At 42.0% G+C, this 17,061-nt stretch overlaps 4 protein-coding genes across 4 annotated transcripts; 2 read left to right on the plus strand and 2 right to left on the minus strand.

Annotated features, from left to right (window-relative positions):
* Nucleotides 1–273: 273 nt before the first annotated feature.
* On the minus strand, nt 274–4,840 carry LOC132797312 (uncharacterized). Its single transcript, XM_060808985.1, has 7 exons — nt 4,728–4,840; nt 3,506–4,316; nt 3,313–3,404; nt 2,099–2,987; nt 1,855–2,028; nt 1,581–1,779; nt 274–1,415 (listed from the first exon to the last, which is right to left on the minus strand). The coding sequence occupies exons 2-7, from the start codon at nt 3,628–3,630 to the stop codon at nt 801–803; spliced, it is 2,094 nt and encodes a 697-aa protein (XP_060664968.1). The 5' UTR covers nt 3,631–4,316; nt 4,728–4,840; the 3' UTR covers nt 274–800.
* Nucleotides 4,841–5,247: 407 nt separating this feature from the next.
* LOC132797313 (uncharacterized) lies at nt 5,248–7,768 on the minus strand. The gene is made up of 5 exons (XM_060808987.1): nt 7,414–7,768; nt 7,025–7,334; nt 6,203–6,936; nt 5,797–6,145; nt 5,248–5,728 (listed from the first exon to the last, which is right to left on the minus strand). The coding sequence occupies exons 1-5, from the start codon at nt 7,759–7,761 to the stop codon at nt 5,421–5,423; spliced, it is 2,049 nt and encodes a 682-aa protein (XP_060664970.1). The 5' UTR covers nt 7,762–7,768; the 3' UTR covers nt 5,248–5,420.
* Nucleotides 7,769–9,481: 1,713 nt separating this feature from the next.
* LOC132796276 (probable transcription-associated protein 1) lies at nt 9,482–10,978 on the plus strand. Its single transcript, XM_060807385.1, has 2 exons — nt 9,482–9,636; nt 9,715–10,978. The coding sequence occupies exons 1-2, from the start codon at nt 9,526–9,528 to the stop codon at nt 10,819–10,821; spliced, it is 1,218 nt and encodes a 405-aa protein (XP_060663368.1). The 5' UTR covers nt 9,482–9,525; the 3' UTR covers nt 10,822–10,978.
* A 102-nt stretch (nt 10,979–11,080) lies between these two features.
* Nucleotides 11,081–12,469, plus strand: LOC132796277 (mucin-2). Its single transcript, XM_060807386.1, has one exon. The coding sequence runs from the start codon at nt 11,188–11,190 to the stop codon at nt 12,223–12,225; it is 1,038 nt and encodes a 345-aa protein (XP_060663369.1). The 5' UTR covers nt 11,081–11,187; the 3' UTR covers nt 12,226–12,469.
* The last annotated feature ends 4,592 nt before the right edge of the window (nt 12,470–17,061 follow it).

Consider the following 17,061-nt stretch of genomic DNA (forward strand, 5'->3'; position numbering starts at 1 on the left):
AAAATGCGAAGCTGCATATGTACATATATGTAAATATACCAACTCTTGAGAAATAAGAGCAAGGTAAGGTAAGTTAGGCAGAATAGTTCTCCTCCAATAAAAAACACTAAGTAGCAATAGTTAGAAGTGAGAAGAGTCTCAAGAGCCTATTTATAAGAAAATCGTATGCTGCGTTTGCCATATGAAGCACATGACAAAGTAAGTAAACCTACATGACGACACATAAAAGCGATTCAAATGAAAAGCAATAAGACTTGTACTGTTTTCTTTTCTTTTCCTTTATTAAATGTACGGGTTAACAAAATTATTACATGACACAGGTAATTATAGTTTGAGTTAATTAAAATGTGTGTTCTGTCTATTGCTTATAACTTCGGCGACTTAATTGCAAAATGCTAAACTATTATAAGGGGAAAATTGTTTACTTTTCCGATGTGCGTTTCGCGAGTTTATACGAGTTGGAATATGAATATGAATGTATGGTTATCGTGTGTTGTATCCTGTTAATAAGATCATTGTTAACCCGTTGCGATGATGAAAAAAAATGTAGAGAATGAAAAACGAAATGCATCTAGATGAAATTCGGGAAAGGAAATGCTTATATTTAGTTACTATCATTAGAGAAGCGAAGATATCGCCAAATTACCAAAAATAAATAAACTATTTTTATTGCCCAAGTAGCGCCAGTCCTCTCGCTCTCTTCACTAATGTTAGAAGACTTCGAAGTTATAATTAATTCTAGAGGAGGGGGAGCTGGCGATGCTTGAGCTGGTGTTCTTAAATCCACATCAATCAATCGGTTAATTCCACAGTGCGCCGCCGCAGATTTCGAGGACCATCTTCTTGCGGAAATATTCCATGTTCTCCTGCGAGAAACTCAGCGGTTGATCCCGTGTAATGTACTCGGCAAACATGCAGCTAAAGACGCCGCAATCGCTGCCATTTGTCTGCTGCGGTACATTCTGAACACTCTCGATCTTAAAGTCACTGGTATCGAAGGGCACCTTGCGTTTATCGAGCGACTCCTCGCGCAGATATGCCTCCAGGGCGTTCAACACCATCTGATTGGGCTTGCCCATTGAATCGTAGTAGCGGATCGTCTTGTTCCGCATGTGTATGATGGCCATGCACCAATGGACACCGCCCACGTGCACGGGTACTGGAATTATATCCTTGCTGAACAAATCCACTTTGCGTGTCCAACGCTTTACGGCACTGTGACCGTTCTGCAGCAGACGTGGGATGAAGAATGTGTTCATCGCATAAACGCTGGGCAACTTGCCCTTCTTGATCTCGGAGCGATCGGTGAGTAAATTCATGTAGAAGTTAATAATCTCATCGTTCAGCCAGCAGCTGCCAGTGAGCGTGCTGATGTCGCTGCGAGTGATATTGAGGCTGAACTTGGAGACGAGCAGCTAAGCAGCAAACAGAGAGAGACAGCAATAGGGATAAAGAGAGAGAGAGATACAAAACATTAGATGAGAACATCAGCCGTTGATATGCAGTAACATTTTAAGCGCGCCCAAAGGTTTTGAAAATCAAAGACCATTCGGATGATGGAAAATAGAATATGAAATTACCATTTGGGACGGTCCATAGACGAGTTCATTGTAACGCTGCTGATGCTCATCAGTGAATGGTATAATTTTAGGTTCCTCCTCCTCAGCCGATGGAAACTTCTCCAACACAAATATAGTCTTGCATATAAAGCGGCGCTTTGACAATGCCTCAAGCACATTCTGCTCATATGCACTACGTTCCTCCGTGGCTTTGTTGGCTCTGCAAAGTGTTGATAATAACGAATAAATAACTAGTTCAAATGGATAGTGCTAAAGAATGCAAACGCATACTCACTCCTGAATTAGCTGTTGCTTCTCATTGATAGCCTGCTGATGCTTACGCACCGTTTTCTCGGTAAGGTTCTTCTGAAAGTTATCAGAATAGTAGATACAACTGCGATGACGTTGCTGCAAAGCCTTCGTTAATGGCCGAGAAATCACATTCGATGCAAGCGGCTGCACTTGCGAGCTGTGTTTGCAAATTGAAATGTTTATATAATGCATTATGAAAGAAAAAAGAAGGGCTTGGGACAACTCACTTATTGACAACAGTTTCGCTCTGTAGTTCACTCTGGGGTTTCGATAACGTCGACTTGTCGCTGTCCTTTTTGGGCATAGTTTTAACGCTCTCAATGCCCGAGTAACTCACTTCTGGTGTTTTCTTTATGCCGCCCAGCGCTGGCATTGGCTGGGGTGCATATTGATATTTTGTTTTGCTCTCCAGCAGCTTGAAGTATTCGGATCGATCCAGTGTATAAGATGGACGTTGTTCAGCTTTGCTCTTCATTAGACCGCGGAGCCAATCGTCCTCATTGCTATTGATACGCTGCAGACGCGGCGGTGTTGATGGCTTCTCATTCACATCGCGCACCAAGCCAGGAGGGCGGCGGGGCAATGTTGGACATACGCTGTCGTGCAGCGTCATATTGTTGATTAGATTAATATACTGATTGTGCTCGTTGCGTTCATCCTCCAAGACCAGAACATTGTCTCTGCTCACGCTCGACTCGTACATGTTGCTGGCATGTCCATTCAAACGCGCATCCGACGATGACAGACTATTGGATGGACTTGAGAAGTGCAGATCGGATGCAAAGCCATTTGTGCCGCAGCGCAATGCATCGGAGTATAGTAGATTTGGTCGAGTGGCCGACGAAGTGCGTCCGAATTCGGAGCGCGGCATTGTGGGCACATCTACAACAAGACGATCGGAGAATGCCTGATAGATGTTGCTCTCGTTGTGCTGCTGCTGCTCCTCAGAGTCCGACAAATCGATTGCTATTGCCTGCGTGTTGCGAACACGTGCGCGACGTGTTTGTGGCGCGTTGAACATCGAAAGACGTTTTAGGCTTTGGCATGCCAAGCTATTGCTATTATTGTCCTGATCGTTGCGCTGCCTGGATTCCGCCATATGGCTGTAGTCATCAGCTGAAAAAACAAAAACGTGAAAGCTTTAATTTTAATTGTAATTCATTTTTAAATTACTTAGAGCTAACGAATATTATACATTGCAAACGAAAGAGTTAAGATGAAATTTTTTTCTTTTTAAGGTTAAGGATATACCTTTATTTACTTATTTTTAATTAATCTTTGCAGTGTAATATTGAATATACTAATTAAATATAAAAATATTTCATAATAATTTTAAGCTAAAAATAAGACAAATTAATAAAAGAAAAACTAATCAAATTTGAGATTATAATCTTTAACAGACGCAGGAGGACTACAATATAGAGTATAATTTAATACTAACCGTCATTCGGCATGAATTTGGGAAATGTATTATCGACTCGACGATATTTAATCAAACGTTCTGCGGAATCCTCGTTGCTCGAAAGTTGATAACTAGAAGCGACAAACAAGAGCGTTAAAATACAAATAAATTAATCATATCCATCAATGAGATTGGATTGGATGGGATTCGATTTCAATACTATGTTTATTACCTGCGCTTGCGTTTATGATCAACGTCATTTCCAACCGTTTGATTAGATTGTTGATCCTTGGGTTGTTGGCTTCGTCCGCCCAGCTGTAACCATTGACGAATCTTGTTAAACAGATCAAAGCCCATCGGATCGTGATTTGAGGTGAGTGTTTCTTTTGTTATTACACTATCAATTTTGGTTGACAATTCTTGGATTCTTTGATCGAATTCGTGTTTCAATTGCGCCGCTATTGAAAACTCATCGATCTCTTCGCTTAACAAATAATCGCGCACATCGCTCAATTTACGCAGCAACAGCAGAGTGGCCCAATGATTATCCACCTGACGATGGTCCTCGATGGTATCCAAAATGAAGTCCAAGGCACGTTGTACGACTTCCAGACGCCGGTCGGTTGTTGCTATTGTTGATGGTTCTGTTCGAATTGCTGCTGTTGTTAAATGAATCGCGTTGTTGTTGTTGTTGTTGCTGCTGCTGCACTGCTGGTCGAATTCAGTCTTCAGTTGTGACGACGAGAATCCCTTTTGATTAGTGTTGTATTTGAGGAACTGCTGGAAGTTGTTGTTGTCGGTGGTCGTTGTTGGATAAATTGGATAAGGGCAGTTGTCCTTTGTCACATTATTTAAAACAGTATCGCCGTCGCAGTTGAATGTCAAGCCATCTCTAGTACCGTTCACTAGTATGACACTATGCTGCTGCTGCTGTGGGTTCCAGTTGGCTCCGGTGGCCGCCACAGTTACTCGACAGGGCAGTATATTGACAGCTAATGTGTGCACACTGGTTAACAGTGTGCTCTAAACAAGCCCTAAACAAACTGCAATAGAAACAATCAATTGAAACTGAACATGGCCGCCATTTGATGTTTTTTGTTTTCCTGCTTGTTCTTTTAATCGTCTGTTTGACGATGTTGCGCGCCGCTTTTTTGCTAACACAACACTAAGACATAACAACGAAATCGAGAACGCCGAAATTTGTAGTGAAAAGCGAACAAACTGTGTAAGTCAAAGTTGTCGTAAACAAGCTGATACTATTTGCAACTGCCACGCACTCTTTATGTGTATTTTGTATTGTAATTTCCAATCAATGTACATGAACCAACTAATTTAATGCCGGCTGACGACGCTGTTCTCACACACAACTACACGTTGCCTATACATATTAATGAGCGCGTGCAATGTGTATTCGATGAGTATTATTGTTGCATTTGCGAGGCGCACACACTTACCGGTGAGAATATAACAAAGTGAAGAGAATGTTATAAATTGTAAAATTTTGCAACAAAACTCGCTCGCCAAGACTTAAGCGTGCAGATGGGAGAAAGAACTTATCGATGTTTGGGTTATCGCACCTTTGCATAGACGATGAAAGTGCACAAAGGTTTGAGCACAACAATACAAAATGGTTGACACTTTCTTTGAATTACTAGTCAGTTGATATTGATGTATTAATTAATGTAGTGAATATTAAAAACATTGAAAAAAGCTGCAATCACTTTCATCTCAAACTATTTCTATAAAAATTCGATATATTAGCTTGAAAATATGTATGTACAGCGTTTTGGAACACTGAACCGCAAGTACTGTTACCGATGATAATTTCATCGCACCACAAACGGTGTGTCCATATAAAATAAAAAATATCGAAAGTGTTGCCCTAGCAATTTTAGGTGATGAAAAATCGTTGTAAAATCAAAATGTACTTTATAATAATAAAAAGAACATACGAAGAAAGGTATATATTTTTTTGTGTTTGATAATAAATAATTCATAATCATAATCATGCAAAAATAATCATAATATCGACATAAAACGTGACACATTGCGAGCAAAAGAAATTGTCCGTTAAATGAAGTTTACGCAGGCGTGAATGTATTTATTAATTTAAAAATCCTGATGACTAGATTTTACATAATCGTCAATCAATCCTTGCTCTGGCAACAAAAAGATAGAAAATTCCACAGCAATGTAGTGGCGCCATACAAGGTGCCAGCCAAGCCAACGGTGGCTTGAAACGAATAGTGCACAACGATCCAGTGTGCGAGGGCGCCCCAAATGAGTATCAATAGGCCATTGGTGAAGTGAACGGGCCGACGGATGGCCGTCCAATTGGCGCGCGTCATGCCAAGCTGAAAGACCATCTCCTGCAGAAATGCGGTGACCACCTGGCCAAATCCCAAGAGCACAGCTGAAACGCTTAGCAGGAGCTTGGACGTGGAAAAGCTGATAACTAAATGGACAAATGATGGAGGAAACTTTTGCAAGTGTTGGATGGGAGTTGTGGTTTGTCATGCTTACAAATGAGCGCCAGACACTTGCAGATGCTGCCCAATGTATACCATTGCAGTTTGCGTTTGTAGAGACTTGAACCAAAACGTGGCGTCATCAGCGAGAAGCACATCCAGGGAAAGGCGAGCAGCGAGAACAGAAACGGTATCTCGGCGTTCTTCAGAGCATGATGACTGACTGCCAGACCGGGCAGCACAGTGAGGCACATTACATAGCTGAATATGTCCGCCGAGATGAGCAGCGTGGTGGCATACAGCTGTGGCACGAACAGCGCATGCTGCAGTGGCATCGCAATCTTGTCCAGCAGATTCCACCACAAGTGTGAGGTGACTGCCAGCGACATGCGACGTATGCGATGCTGCAACAACAACAATTGAACTAACTCAATTTTTGTGTTTTCGTTTTTGTGACTTACCAGATTCGCATGGGTCTCGGGCAGCGGTGATGAGCTGCCGGTGCCGGTGCCAGTGCCAGGATTAAGCGGATTTTGCGTGTAGAGACGGCCATTGGAATGTGACTTGTGCAGCATTTGGGATTGCGAGATGCCATAATTGTCAATAGTGGCGTTGCTTGAACGCATCATGGACACCGTCTCATCCTCCTCGGGTATGATCTCCATGATTTCCACACCATTGGGATTCACATATGTCACGTATGCCTCATCTGTGGCCAGCATATAGCTGCTGTGCGTATCGACAACAGCAGCAGCGACAGCGGCAACCGGCGCCGTTCCCGTTGTGCTGGCCAACTCTGACACCGTGGCAGGATTGCGCCATGACATGGCCATCACATCGAGGCCATCCAATTGATCGGCCACAAAGTTGGCAACGAGCGCGCCACGCAACGGCAATGCTGCGAAGCTGCTTTCCGCTTTGATCACCGAAATGCGTTTGGTCTTGAAGGCATCCTCGCGATGCTTGGTAATGATGAGGCTTAAGGGAATTAGATTGACCAGCAGTGCGGACATCAAGACTATCGACTGTGCGGTGCCATAAAGTGTGCGCAGACTGGTGAAGACAAAGGATAGGAACAACTGGCAAAATGCCTCGCCACACAAATGAATTGTTTTCCGCACATATTTATCCTCACGCGGACGCACTGCCTCCAGTATAACGTGCGTCTTCCACAGATACAAACTGGAGCCAATGCCTGAGGGAAAAAGTGTTTTTAACATATGTATGTATACAGCGACATATATACAATATTTCGCTGTGATTTGCAAAGCATTGATGCTCACCCGCAAAGAAGCCATAGAAGATAATGGCCACCGTTTGTGTGGTTGTGGTGACCACAACCCAGGCGGATGAGAACAAGATGCCGCTAATCATGAGTGATATGCAGGCAATCAGTGTGGCCAGCAGAAAGATGCGTCGATATTGCGTCGTCTCGCGAGCCCGTCCACTATACTCTGTGTCCAGATGCTCCATGATGGAGCGACAGATTTCGCCAGTGGCCTGATAAACGATCGCTGGCCAAATGCGCAATACCAGATCTTTGTCGGACTCCACAACGTTTCCGTACAAATATGCCGGAGTCGCTAGGAATGCCTTACAAGAAAAAAAACAAGAACTCACATAGAGCAACAAAAAGAGAGACCGAGAGATAGAGAGAGAGAGAGATACTTACGTGTATGGCAAAGCCGCAGAGCATGTACTTCTGTTGAATGTGCTTCTTGACCACCCGACGTCGTTGCACTCCGGCTGTGGCACGGGCACCGGCACGGCGAGGCACCACCGGAGTGCCGGCAGAGGTGTTTACCACCGTTGCCATTGGCATTGTCGTCATTCGTTCTCCTTGGTTTCTCGGTCGCTCTTTTCGATTCGATAGCCAATTGTGAGGGGATGATCCGACTCCGAGTCCAAATCCAAATCTGTCTCTGTATCTGAATCTGAATCCGATTTCCAATCCGTATCCGTTTTGATTTTTTCGTACTCTCCGGGTTTTGTGTGAGGCGCGTTGTCTGGCCGTTGGCATTCATCATTTACCAAAACCACAAAACCCGTTTAGATAATGGCAAAAGCAAAAAAAAAGAACACAAAAAAAAACAATCTACTGTGATAATAATCGCGCTTATCACGTTGAAGATATCTCTCCACATACAAACACGCACAGACGGTTGCACCAAGCGCCAATGTCTCCTCCACCACTTGCGTCGACTCCTCCTCCTCCTCCTCCTCCATCACTCTGTCTCTGTCTGTCCACCGACATGTCACTGTGTTTGTGTGCTTGTGTGTATATGCGAGAGTGAGAGATTAACGTCAGATACTCGTACATATGTAAAAATAAAAAAAAGTTTGTCTTCTGTGACGTTGTTGGCTTTCCTGCAGTTCTGGCAGTCGACGAGGATTATGTTTATGGCTACTCGCCAGCTGATCACTTCTCCCTCAATCTTACTATCTCTCTATCTCTCTCTTCCATTCACTTGCGCTCTCATTTCCCCACAGGAATTTGAGTGAACACAGCAACAATATTGTGTAACGGAATTATCTATTTGCATACCGAGCACTAAATGCAGTAGGGTGGCTCGTCAAAGTATCTGGAAATTTTAATTTCAATAAAAAGTTCCAAGCTAAAGAATATGCGATAAGGTGTGATTTTTCCCAGAAATAATAACTTTATGTTCATGCTTAAGCTAATACTATATATTATGCCATAAAAACGGATTATAAAGAAGTGCGTAATCAGGCAAGAATTTAACCTGAATAATCAGCTGGAAATAATTCAAGAAAACGAAAATACATCAACAATGTAATTCATCATGCGTTTATCTTTGAATATGTGAATTATTCAAAGAATACAACCGCAATGTAGGTTTTTTTTTAAATCTTTTTTTCTAATAGACCACAAGTTACAAGATAAATGCATGCGAATAAATTAATTTCTATAAAAAAACGTGTAATACTCAAAAATATAAAATTCGTCGCACAATTAAAGTGTATTATAAAGCGAATTTGATTTTAGATTAAAATTCTTGAAGTACATTCTTAATTATAATTAATTAATAATAATATTTAAGAATATAAATATTGTGATAAGTATGTGGAATAAGATAAATTTATAAATGTACTTGTATTATTATTGAATAAGTTAGGGTTTTAGTTTATCATAAATATTTGCAAAATATGTAAAATAAAGCACAATAGAAACGGAGAAGAGTAAAGTGCATGATGAAATATTGAAAACATGTAAGTGATTCATGCTTGTTTTTTGGAAGGAAACAATCATTGGACGTATTATCCGAGAGATATACAATGTGGGTACTAGATAGAACCGAGTACATTGTGTACACTCACGCCATATGTGTGTCCAATCGGGGCCCAGCCGAAAAGTAGAGTCGCCTCATCGTCGTCGCCGCTTGACCTCCTATCGCACTTGCTTATCTTTACACACTTCCGTTTCACATCCGCGGACAGGCGGTGGCAAAGTGGTGAGGTGGGAGTAGGTGTGGCACTTGGGGGACTGGGGCGTGGCAGGTGCTCGGTTCGCACAGCTGATTTTATGGCTTTACAACTGTATTTTGCCATGGATGACGACGACGTCAAAGCGAGCGTTTATTTGCACTATATACGACAGCCTGCAGATCGAGATAGAGCTAGAGAGATTCGTAGAGATTTGATAAGCATCCCCCGGCTGCTGTACTGCTGTGCTGCTGTAGCTGAGAATCCGGGTATATAATGAAGTGTGGATGATGCCAGTAGCTCATACAACGATCGACCGAAGTTAGCCACTGGCAACACGATGACGATGACAATAGCAACAGCAACTAAAACAGCAACCAAAACAATGATGACAACACGACGTGGAAAGTTCTCGACAGCGACATCTGTATTGCTTCTCTGTGCAGCATTGGTAAGTGAAGTGCCAGCCAGCCAGCCAGCCACATTCGTACTTAAGGATATGGATATCTAAGAGAATAATTACTTGCAGCTACTGACCAAGTCCTTGGGCATTGTGGCTCTCAGTGGGGATGGTGATGGCAACGCAGTTGCCGGACAAGCTGATGCCTGGAGCGAGGGCAGTGGCTGGGAACTGATCGCAACGACAGTTGGCACTGAGGATACCGAAACGACAGCTGATGAGGCACTCGAGACAACAGCGGAGCCGGAACAGGAGAGTACAGCAGGCCCCGCGGAGGAAACCACAGCCGATCCCAATGAACCCGAACAGGAGACCACAGCTAGTCCCAATGAACCCGAACAGGAAACCACAGTCAATCCCAATGAACCCGAACAGGAGACCACCACAAGTCCCAATGAACCCGAACAGGAAACCACCGCTAGTCCTAATGAACCTGAACAGGAAACCACCGCTAGTCCTAACGAGCCAGCCACTTCCACGCCTAGCGAGGAGAGTGAAGCGACCACCACAACTGAGGCTGCCGATGTGATCACCACCCTTGCACCCACTACTCCGGCACCGCCAGCATTCCAGTGCCAGGCGGCTGGCGTTTATCCCCACATCAGCGGCGATTGTCAGCGCTTCCACAACTGTCTGCTGGATGACCTGACCGGTGAGCTGCTGGCTTTCGACATGGTGTGCCCCCCATTGAGCGCCTTCTCGCCAAGCTACGGTCGCTGCCTGCGCGATGTGTCCAGCTGCAATGACGATGGCTTTGCTTGCCTGGCGGCTGGTCGCTTCGCCGGCAGCGATGATAGCTTCTACTATGTCTGCTCGGCCAGCTTGCAGGGTGGCTATCACAAGTATGTTGTGCGCTGCTCAGCGGGCACACGATTCGAGCCCTTGGTGAATCGTTGCTGGCGCTACGACTGGACACAGTTTGTGCCCGGCCAGCCATCGCTTGAGTCGAGCGATTTGGCTGCGATCAAGCGTGAGCAGAAGCAACTGAAGGCCGAGGAGAAGTTGCGTTTGAAAGCCGAGAAGCAGAAGGAGAAGGAGGCGCGCAAGCAGGCGAAACTTGAGGAGAAATTAGCTAAGAAGGCGGCCAAGGAGCAGGCCAAAAAGGATGCCAAGGCCAAAAAGCCAGTGTCCGTGGAGAGCGTTGAGTCTGTGGAGCAGGCAAGCAATGAAATCTAATCGCCAAGCAACCACAACCCCATCCCCAACCTCAACAATCACTAAAAACCCCTTCTGATAATCTATGCTCGTGTATTGCCTAGTCTTCAATTTAGTTATGTTTGTTATTAATTTCTTTTTTTTTCCGGCATGAATAAAGACAAGAGTTCTTAAAAAATGAAGCGCGTACTCGATGGGTTGTCTCTTTATCAGCGCTAATCGCTGATGGGGAATCTCTACTGATCAGCTATAAAAGGAACCAGCCAACTGCCCATCCAGTTAGTCTATCGAAACGCCTACCGGACCTTTAAGCGATATCAACTATACGAACTCGTTTGGTGTTTTTTTTTTGGTTTTGTTCAGTGAATCCTTCTCCTCTCGATTGACATGTTCAACGTCCAATTAACTCTTGCCTGCAGCTTGCTGCTATTCGCGTTCGTTGCCGTTTCTACGCATCCCTGCAGCTATGTCGACTTCATTCCCGCAACGGATAGTCCCCAAGTTTATTACGCCTGTATGGTCAAGGCCAATGGAGACTACGCTCTGGCGCCTCTGCGCTGCCAGGATGGACATGTGTTTGACGCTAGCCAAGCACGCTGTGTGAGCGTGCTACGTGAAGTTGAGGCCGTCGACGGCGGGGACATTGAGAACCCGACCGTTCCCCCAGATAATCTGGATGAAAGCACCACAAGTCCGCAGCCAACGAATGCTCCTTCTGCTGCTCCTCTCACTGACACCACTGATGCTCCGACTACTGAACCAACAACCGCTCCAACTACTGCTCCAACAACTGAACCAACAACTGCCCCAACAACCGCTCCAACCACCGCACCAACTACCGCTCCAACAACAGCTCCAACCACAGCTCCAACAACTGAACCAACAACTGCTCCAACAACAGCTCCCACTACCGCCCCAACCACCGCTCCAACTACTGCTCCAACAACTGCTCCTACAACTGCTCCAACCACTGCTCCAACAACCGCTCCAACAACTGAACAAACAACTGAACCAACAACTGCTCCTACAACCGCTCCTACAACTGCTCCGACTACCGCACCAACAACCTCCCCAACCACCGCTCCAACGACAGCTCCCACTACCGCACCAACAACTTCTCCAACAACCGTCCCAACCACCGCCCCAACAACAGCTCCAACCACAGCTACAACACCGACAGGAACTGCTTCAACTGGCTCTACCGCTTCTACCACGGCAGCACCTACTCCGTCTACAACTAAGAAGGCCATTTGTGCCACTAAGGGAACCCAGCCAGACGAAACCGATTGCACCAAATATGTGCTGTGCTATGAGACGGCTGATAATGATGTGTTACCCGTCACACTTGATTGCCCGACGCCAATGCAGTTCGATCCATGGAGCAGCTACTGTGATGCTGACTACAACTGTGAGGATGACTATTAGAGAGTCGAGGGATATAGCCAGAAATACATACATAATAAATACATACCGCTGTACAAAAGAAACCAATACACAACTTTAGCATTTTATCGAAAGAAATAAATAAATTGTAGTTCATATACACACATACATACATATAGTATATACATATAAACCGAAATTAATTGAAATTTGAAAATAGTTAATGGCTCGATAAGACGGTGATTTAATTTCCGATTTCACCCCCAAATAAAATAAATATTTTGAAGTACTGTCTTTTTACTATCTTATCAAAAAGTGGTGCTTCAGATTCTTTCCCAATTAAAGCGTTTAATTGTCAATCAAAACACAAAAAAAAAAAATGGCAAAGATTTTCAGATATGTATTACGATCCAAAATTACACTGCAATAACACGTGGCGCTTTCATGTGTAGAGCTACTCGTAGTTAGTTTTATTTTCATTTATTTCCATGGGTAACCTGGTAACTGTAGAAACATGGCTTTTATGGCCCATAATACTACCACTAAATTTCAGACTGTTTACGGTTAATGCCGCTTATCTGAACGATAATGCACAATACAGAGACAGAGACAGAGACAGAGAGTGAGCGAGCTCTTGAGATGAGTCATATTCAGAGATCTCTTGTTTTTAGGATATTTTTAAACTTTTTATTATTATTCTGAATTTAGATGTTAAATTCATGTTTAGTAGTATTCATAGGCGGTAGATAGATAGAATACGGAGCATAACAGCATGATGTATATTACTCTAAAAGTAATGGTACCAATTAGCTGAATTACTGTACGTATAAAAAGCATACAGTGCTGATATTTTATTATTTATTATTCATCGTATTATTATTAAATTTATAATATAATATATATAATATATATAATTATATATTACCCATAGGGTAGAAGGGTATTATGCTTATGTGACTGTAGGACAGCCTAACCCATGCCATGTTCGTCTGCCTATCTGTCTGTCTGTCTGCATTAACTCCTAGATCTCATAGACTTTAAGAAATAATCCTATCATTCTTTATCGACAGCACTTGTTACTTACCACTTCTGCCCCGGCAAATCGATAAAACTCGAACGGCAAGTGTAATTTTTAATTTTTGGTAAATACAAAAATAACTATAGTTTTTACGATTTCTGAAAATTTGGTTAAAATTAGATAAAAATGTAGAAGTTATTACAAAAACAAGTAAGAAAGCTACTGTGAGATACCCGCTACCCATTTCTCAAAATATACCGAAAATACTATAAGAATACTAAAAATATACCAAATTATATATTCGGCATATCGGTATCGTATCGCATTCAAAATATACCATAGACGGCACAATATACCAGATTGTCAGCCAAAGCAACTCAGACCCCTAGTAAGTAGGCGTTTTTACCCATACAAAAATATTTCTTTAATAACCTCGACCATTTTTATCTGATCGCAACCAAATCAGAAATCACAATTACTATAGTTGTTATTGTATATACTAAAATTCGCAGCTCTAGCTCTAAAATTACGCTTGTTATTCGATTTTTGTTGATTTGCGGGGCGGAAATGGGCGTGGCAAAAATTTGAAACAAACTTAATCTGCGTGCAAACATAACAAATGTTGATCAAGAATATATATACTTTATGGGGTCGGGGATGCCTTTCTTCTACTTGTTACTTACATTTCCTGTCGTCACAAAATTATAATACCTTTCTACCCTATGGGTAGCGGGTATAATTAATTTCTTTGGACACCAACTTCTAGGGGTCTTAGTTGCTTTGGTTGAGAATCTGGTATATTTAGCGCTATATGGTAAATTTTCAATATAGTACTATATAAATATAAAAAGTATAGCGTTTGGTATATTTTAGTATTTTTACAGTATATTAATTTGCTATATTTCAAAATTAATACTGCTTTAAAAATCGAGTATGCTCGACTGGGAGATACCCGTTACCCATTTTAAATAACGATAAAGTAATGCAACATTCTTCTTAAATTATTGTATAATAAAATTATGTGCCAAAAAGTACTAAAATATACTAGCATATTTTTTAGGTATTTCGATATAGTAATACATTCTACGCTATGGCTAGGGGGGATAAAAAATAAGAAAAGACAGGCCTATAACTCATGTTTATAGGGTATCAAATATAGGGACCTACAACATTCAAATCTTTATTTTTCATGTTATACTCGTATAGTATATACCTTCTTGTGATACAAGCTAAATTGGTATATGAACTTAAAAAGTATTATCACAAAATTTTGAGTAGTTCTTACAGACAGATATGCCATCTTAATGACATTTAATTATTCTACAAAATGCTTATTAATGAATGAGAAGACGCAAAAAAAAATGCATTACTAGGAATTTACTTTCTTGAAAGCATTATCTAATCTTATCTTTACCTTAGAAAGATTATGCACCACATTTGAAAAAAAAAATCACATACACAACGTATTTTTGCAGATAGACTACTCATTGAGGACTTCGGTCTATCTGTTGTGGAGGTAAACGCCACACACCGATTGATTAATGGATGGGGAAATGGGGGAGTGCAATGTGCCCTATAGATATGCAAGAAAATCGCACGGTGGCTTCAACTCAATGAATTCTCAAATGAGTGAAAGTGCCGCTCAGCGCAGTGCGATTCGAATTGCATAAGGCCAACACACAGAGAGAGATAGAGAGAGAGAGAGAGAAAGAGAGAGAGAGAGAGGGAGGTGGCGGTGGGCCAGGCTGGAACCGTCGCTTGGTTGGACAATTGCGCATGCGCGTAACTCGTTAAAATTATTTCAATGCTGGCGACAATTAAAGAGCAGGCCGAGCTTTAGCTTTAGCTTCAGCTGAAGCGCGAGCCCAAACACAAAACATTTGCTTCAAATGCAAAAATCGACACTAGCAAATGGACGCAGTCCAGGCACGTACATAGATGACCTCCCCCCCGGAGTCTTTGGTTCCCCGTTCGCCGTTAAGTTGGCTGCTGATGATGTGATAAGCATAAGAGGAGCACGGTAAATGGAATGAGACGAGCTGCACGTACGAAGAGGCGAGAAACGAGAGAAGAGAAAGATGTAGATTGTAGATAGAGGTAGACGCGGAGGTAGAAGAGAGCGGAGACTGTGCCATTTTGGCCCTAAACGATCATATACGTGGCTATTACAACTTATGTACATACTATATGTATATCTGCCAGAGCAAGAGTAAGCTGTGTATCTAACAGTGCTGAGTTTTGTTCCTCACTTTCTTTGGCACTCAGGTGTGTTGCATAGTTGACCCAACCAACAAACAGGCGGCTTAACAAATCATCAAATACATTTCGTGCGAACATTTTCTTGGAGACATCAAACACAAAAACTGCGCCCAACTCACTCAGTTGTAAGCTCGAGAGGAGGAGGAGGAGGAGGAGCGGGGTTAGCTGAGATAAATGACCAGATACAATTGTATCTTTATTTGTGCTCGGCACTTGTTATGTAATTTGCGCATTTACACGTTGTTTTCATCTCTGTTGCTGAAACATCAAATAATTTGAGAGAAATATGCCATCCAAGATCACCATTTAAATGTTGTACAATTATACGACCTTTTCAGCCAAATGGGACAACAATTGCGATGCTTTGTTGCTGTTGCTCATGTTGCTCTTGTTGCTGGACCAGCAGTAACAAGTTAAACACACAGACACAAAAAAAACAAAAAAGAAACTAGCTCCATCCATTACGTTTTGGACTTGGTAATCTCTAATTAGAGTACACAACAACAACAATAACAACAATAACTCGGACAAACGCAATACCCATTGAACTAAACAGATCATGAAAGCTTAAGCTCCAGGTAAAGTTAAAACAACATGAAATTATCTAATCAAATTCAGAGAGATTACTTTTGCCAGCTGCTGCTGCAAATGAGACACTTGATTTTGCCAATGCGAAAATCTGCGTAAACTATTTTGAAATTTGTGTCAACGCTTTGCAAATGATGGCAAACTGTTTGTAAAATGTTAAGGAATGAGTTCAAAACTGAAGGGTTCAAATTGTGATTTAGCTTCGAAGAAGTTTTTCTCATTCTCAGCAGTAAGAAAGCTACAGTTGAGTGTGCTCGACTGTGAGATACCCGCTACCCATTTTGAATAAAAGCATAATATTGCGGTATTCTTTTCACAATATACCGAAAATAGTAAAAAAATACTAAAAGTATGCCAAATGGTATATTTGGTATGTCGATGTAGTACCAAATTCAAAATATACCATAGACGGCACAATATGCCAGATTGTCGGCCAAAGCAACTAAGATCTCTAGTAAGTAGGCGTTTTTGCCCATACAAAAGAATTTCCTTAATAACTTCATAAATTTTTATCTGATCGCAAACAAAATTCGCAGCTCTAGCTTTAAAATTACGCTTGTTATTCGATTTTTTTGATTTGCGGGGGCAGAAGTGGGCGGGGCAGAAATTCGAAACAAACTTGATCTGTGTGCAAACATAAGACATGGTGTCGAAAAAAAAAAATTGTAGATCTATAGATCTCGTATAGTCTCTGAGATCTAGGTGTTCATACGGACAGACAGACAGTCAGACAGTCAGACAGACAGACATGGCTAGATCGTCTTGGCTGTTGATGCTGATGAAGAATACATATATATACTTTATAGGGTCGGAGATGCCTCCTTCTATCTGTTACATACATATAATACCCTTCCACCCTATGGGTAGCGGGTATAAAAATGAAGACAAATTCAAACATCGAAATATAGAGAATATTTGAAAATAACACATTTATAAATAAAACAAATAGAAATAAATTTAATGGAGATTTCATTAAAAAAATTAAAACTAATATATAAATAAATAAATCAATA

This window comes from Drosophila nasuta, chromosome X (genome assembly GCF_023558535.2).
Source record: "Drosophila nasuta strain 15112-1781.00 chromosome X, ASM2355853v1, whole genome shotgun sequence".
Classification (NCBI taxonomy): domain Eukaryota; kingdom Metazoa; phylum Arthropoda; class Insecta; order Diptera; family Drosophilidae; genus Drosophila; species Drosophila nasuta.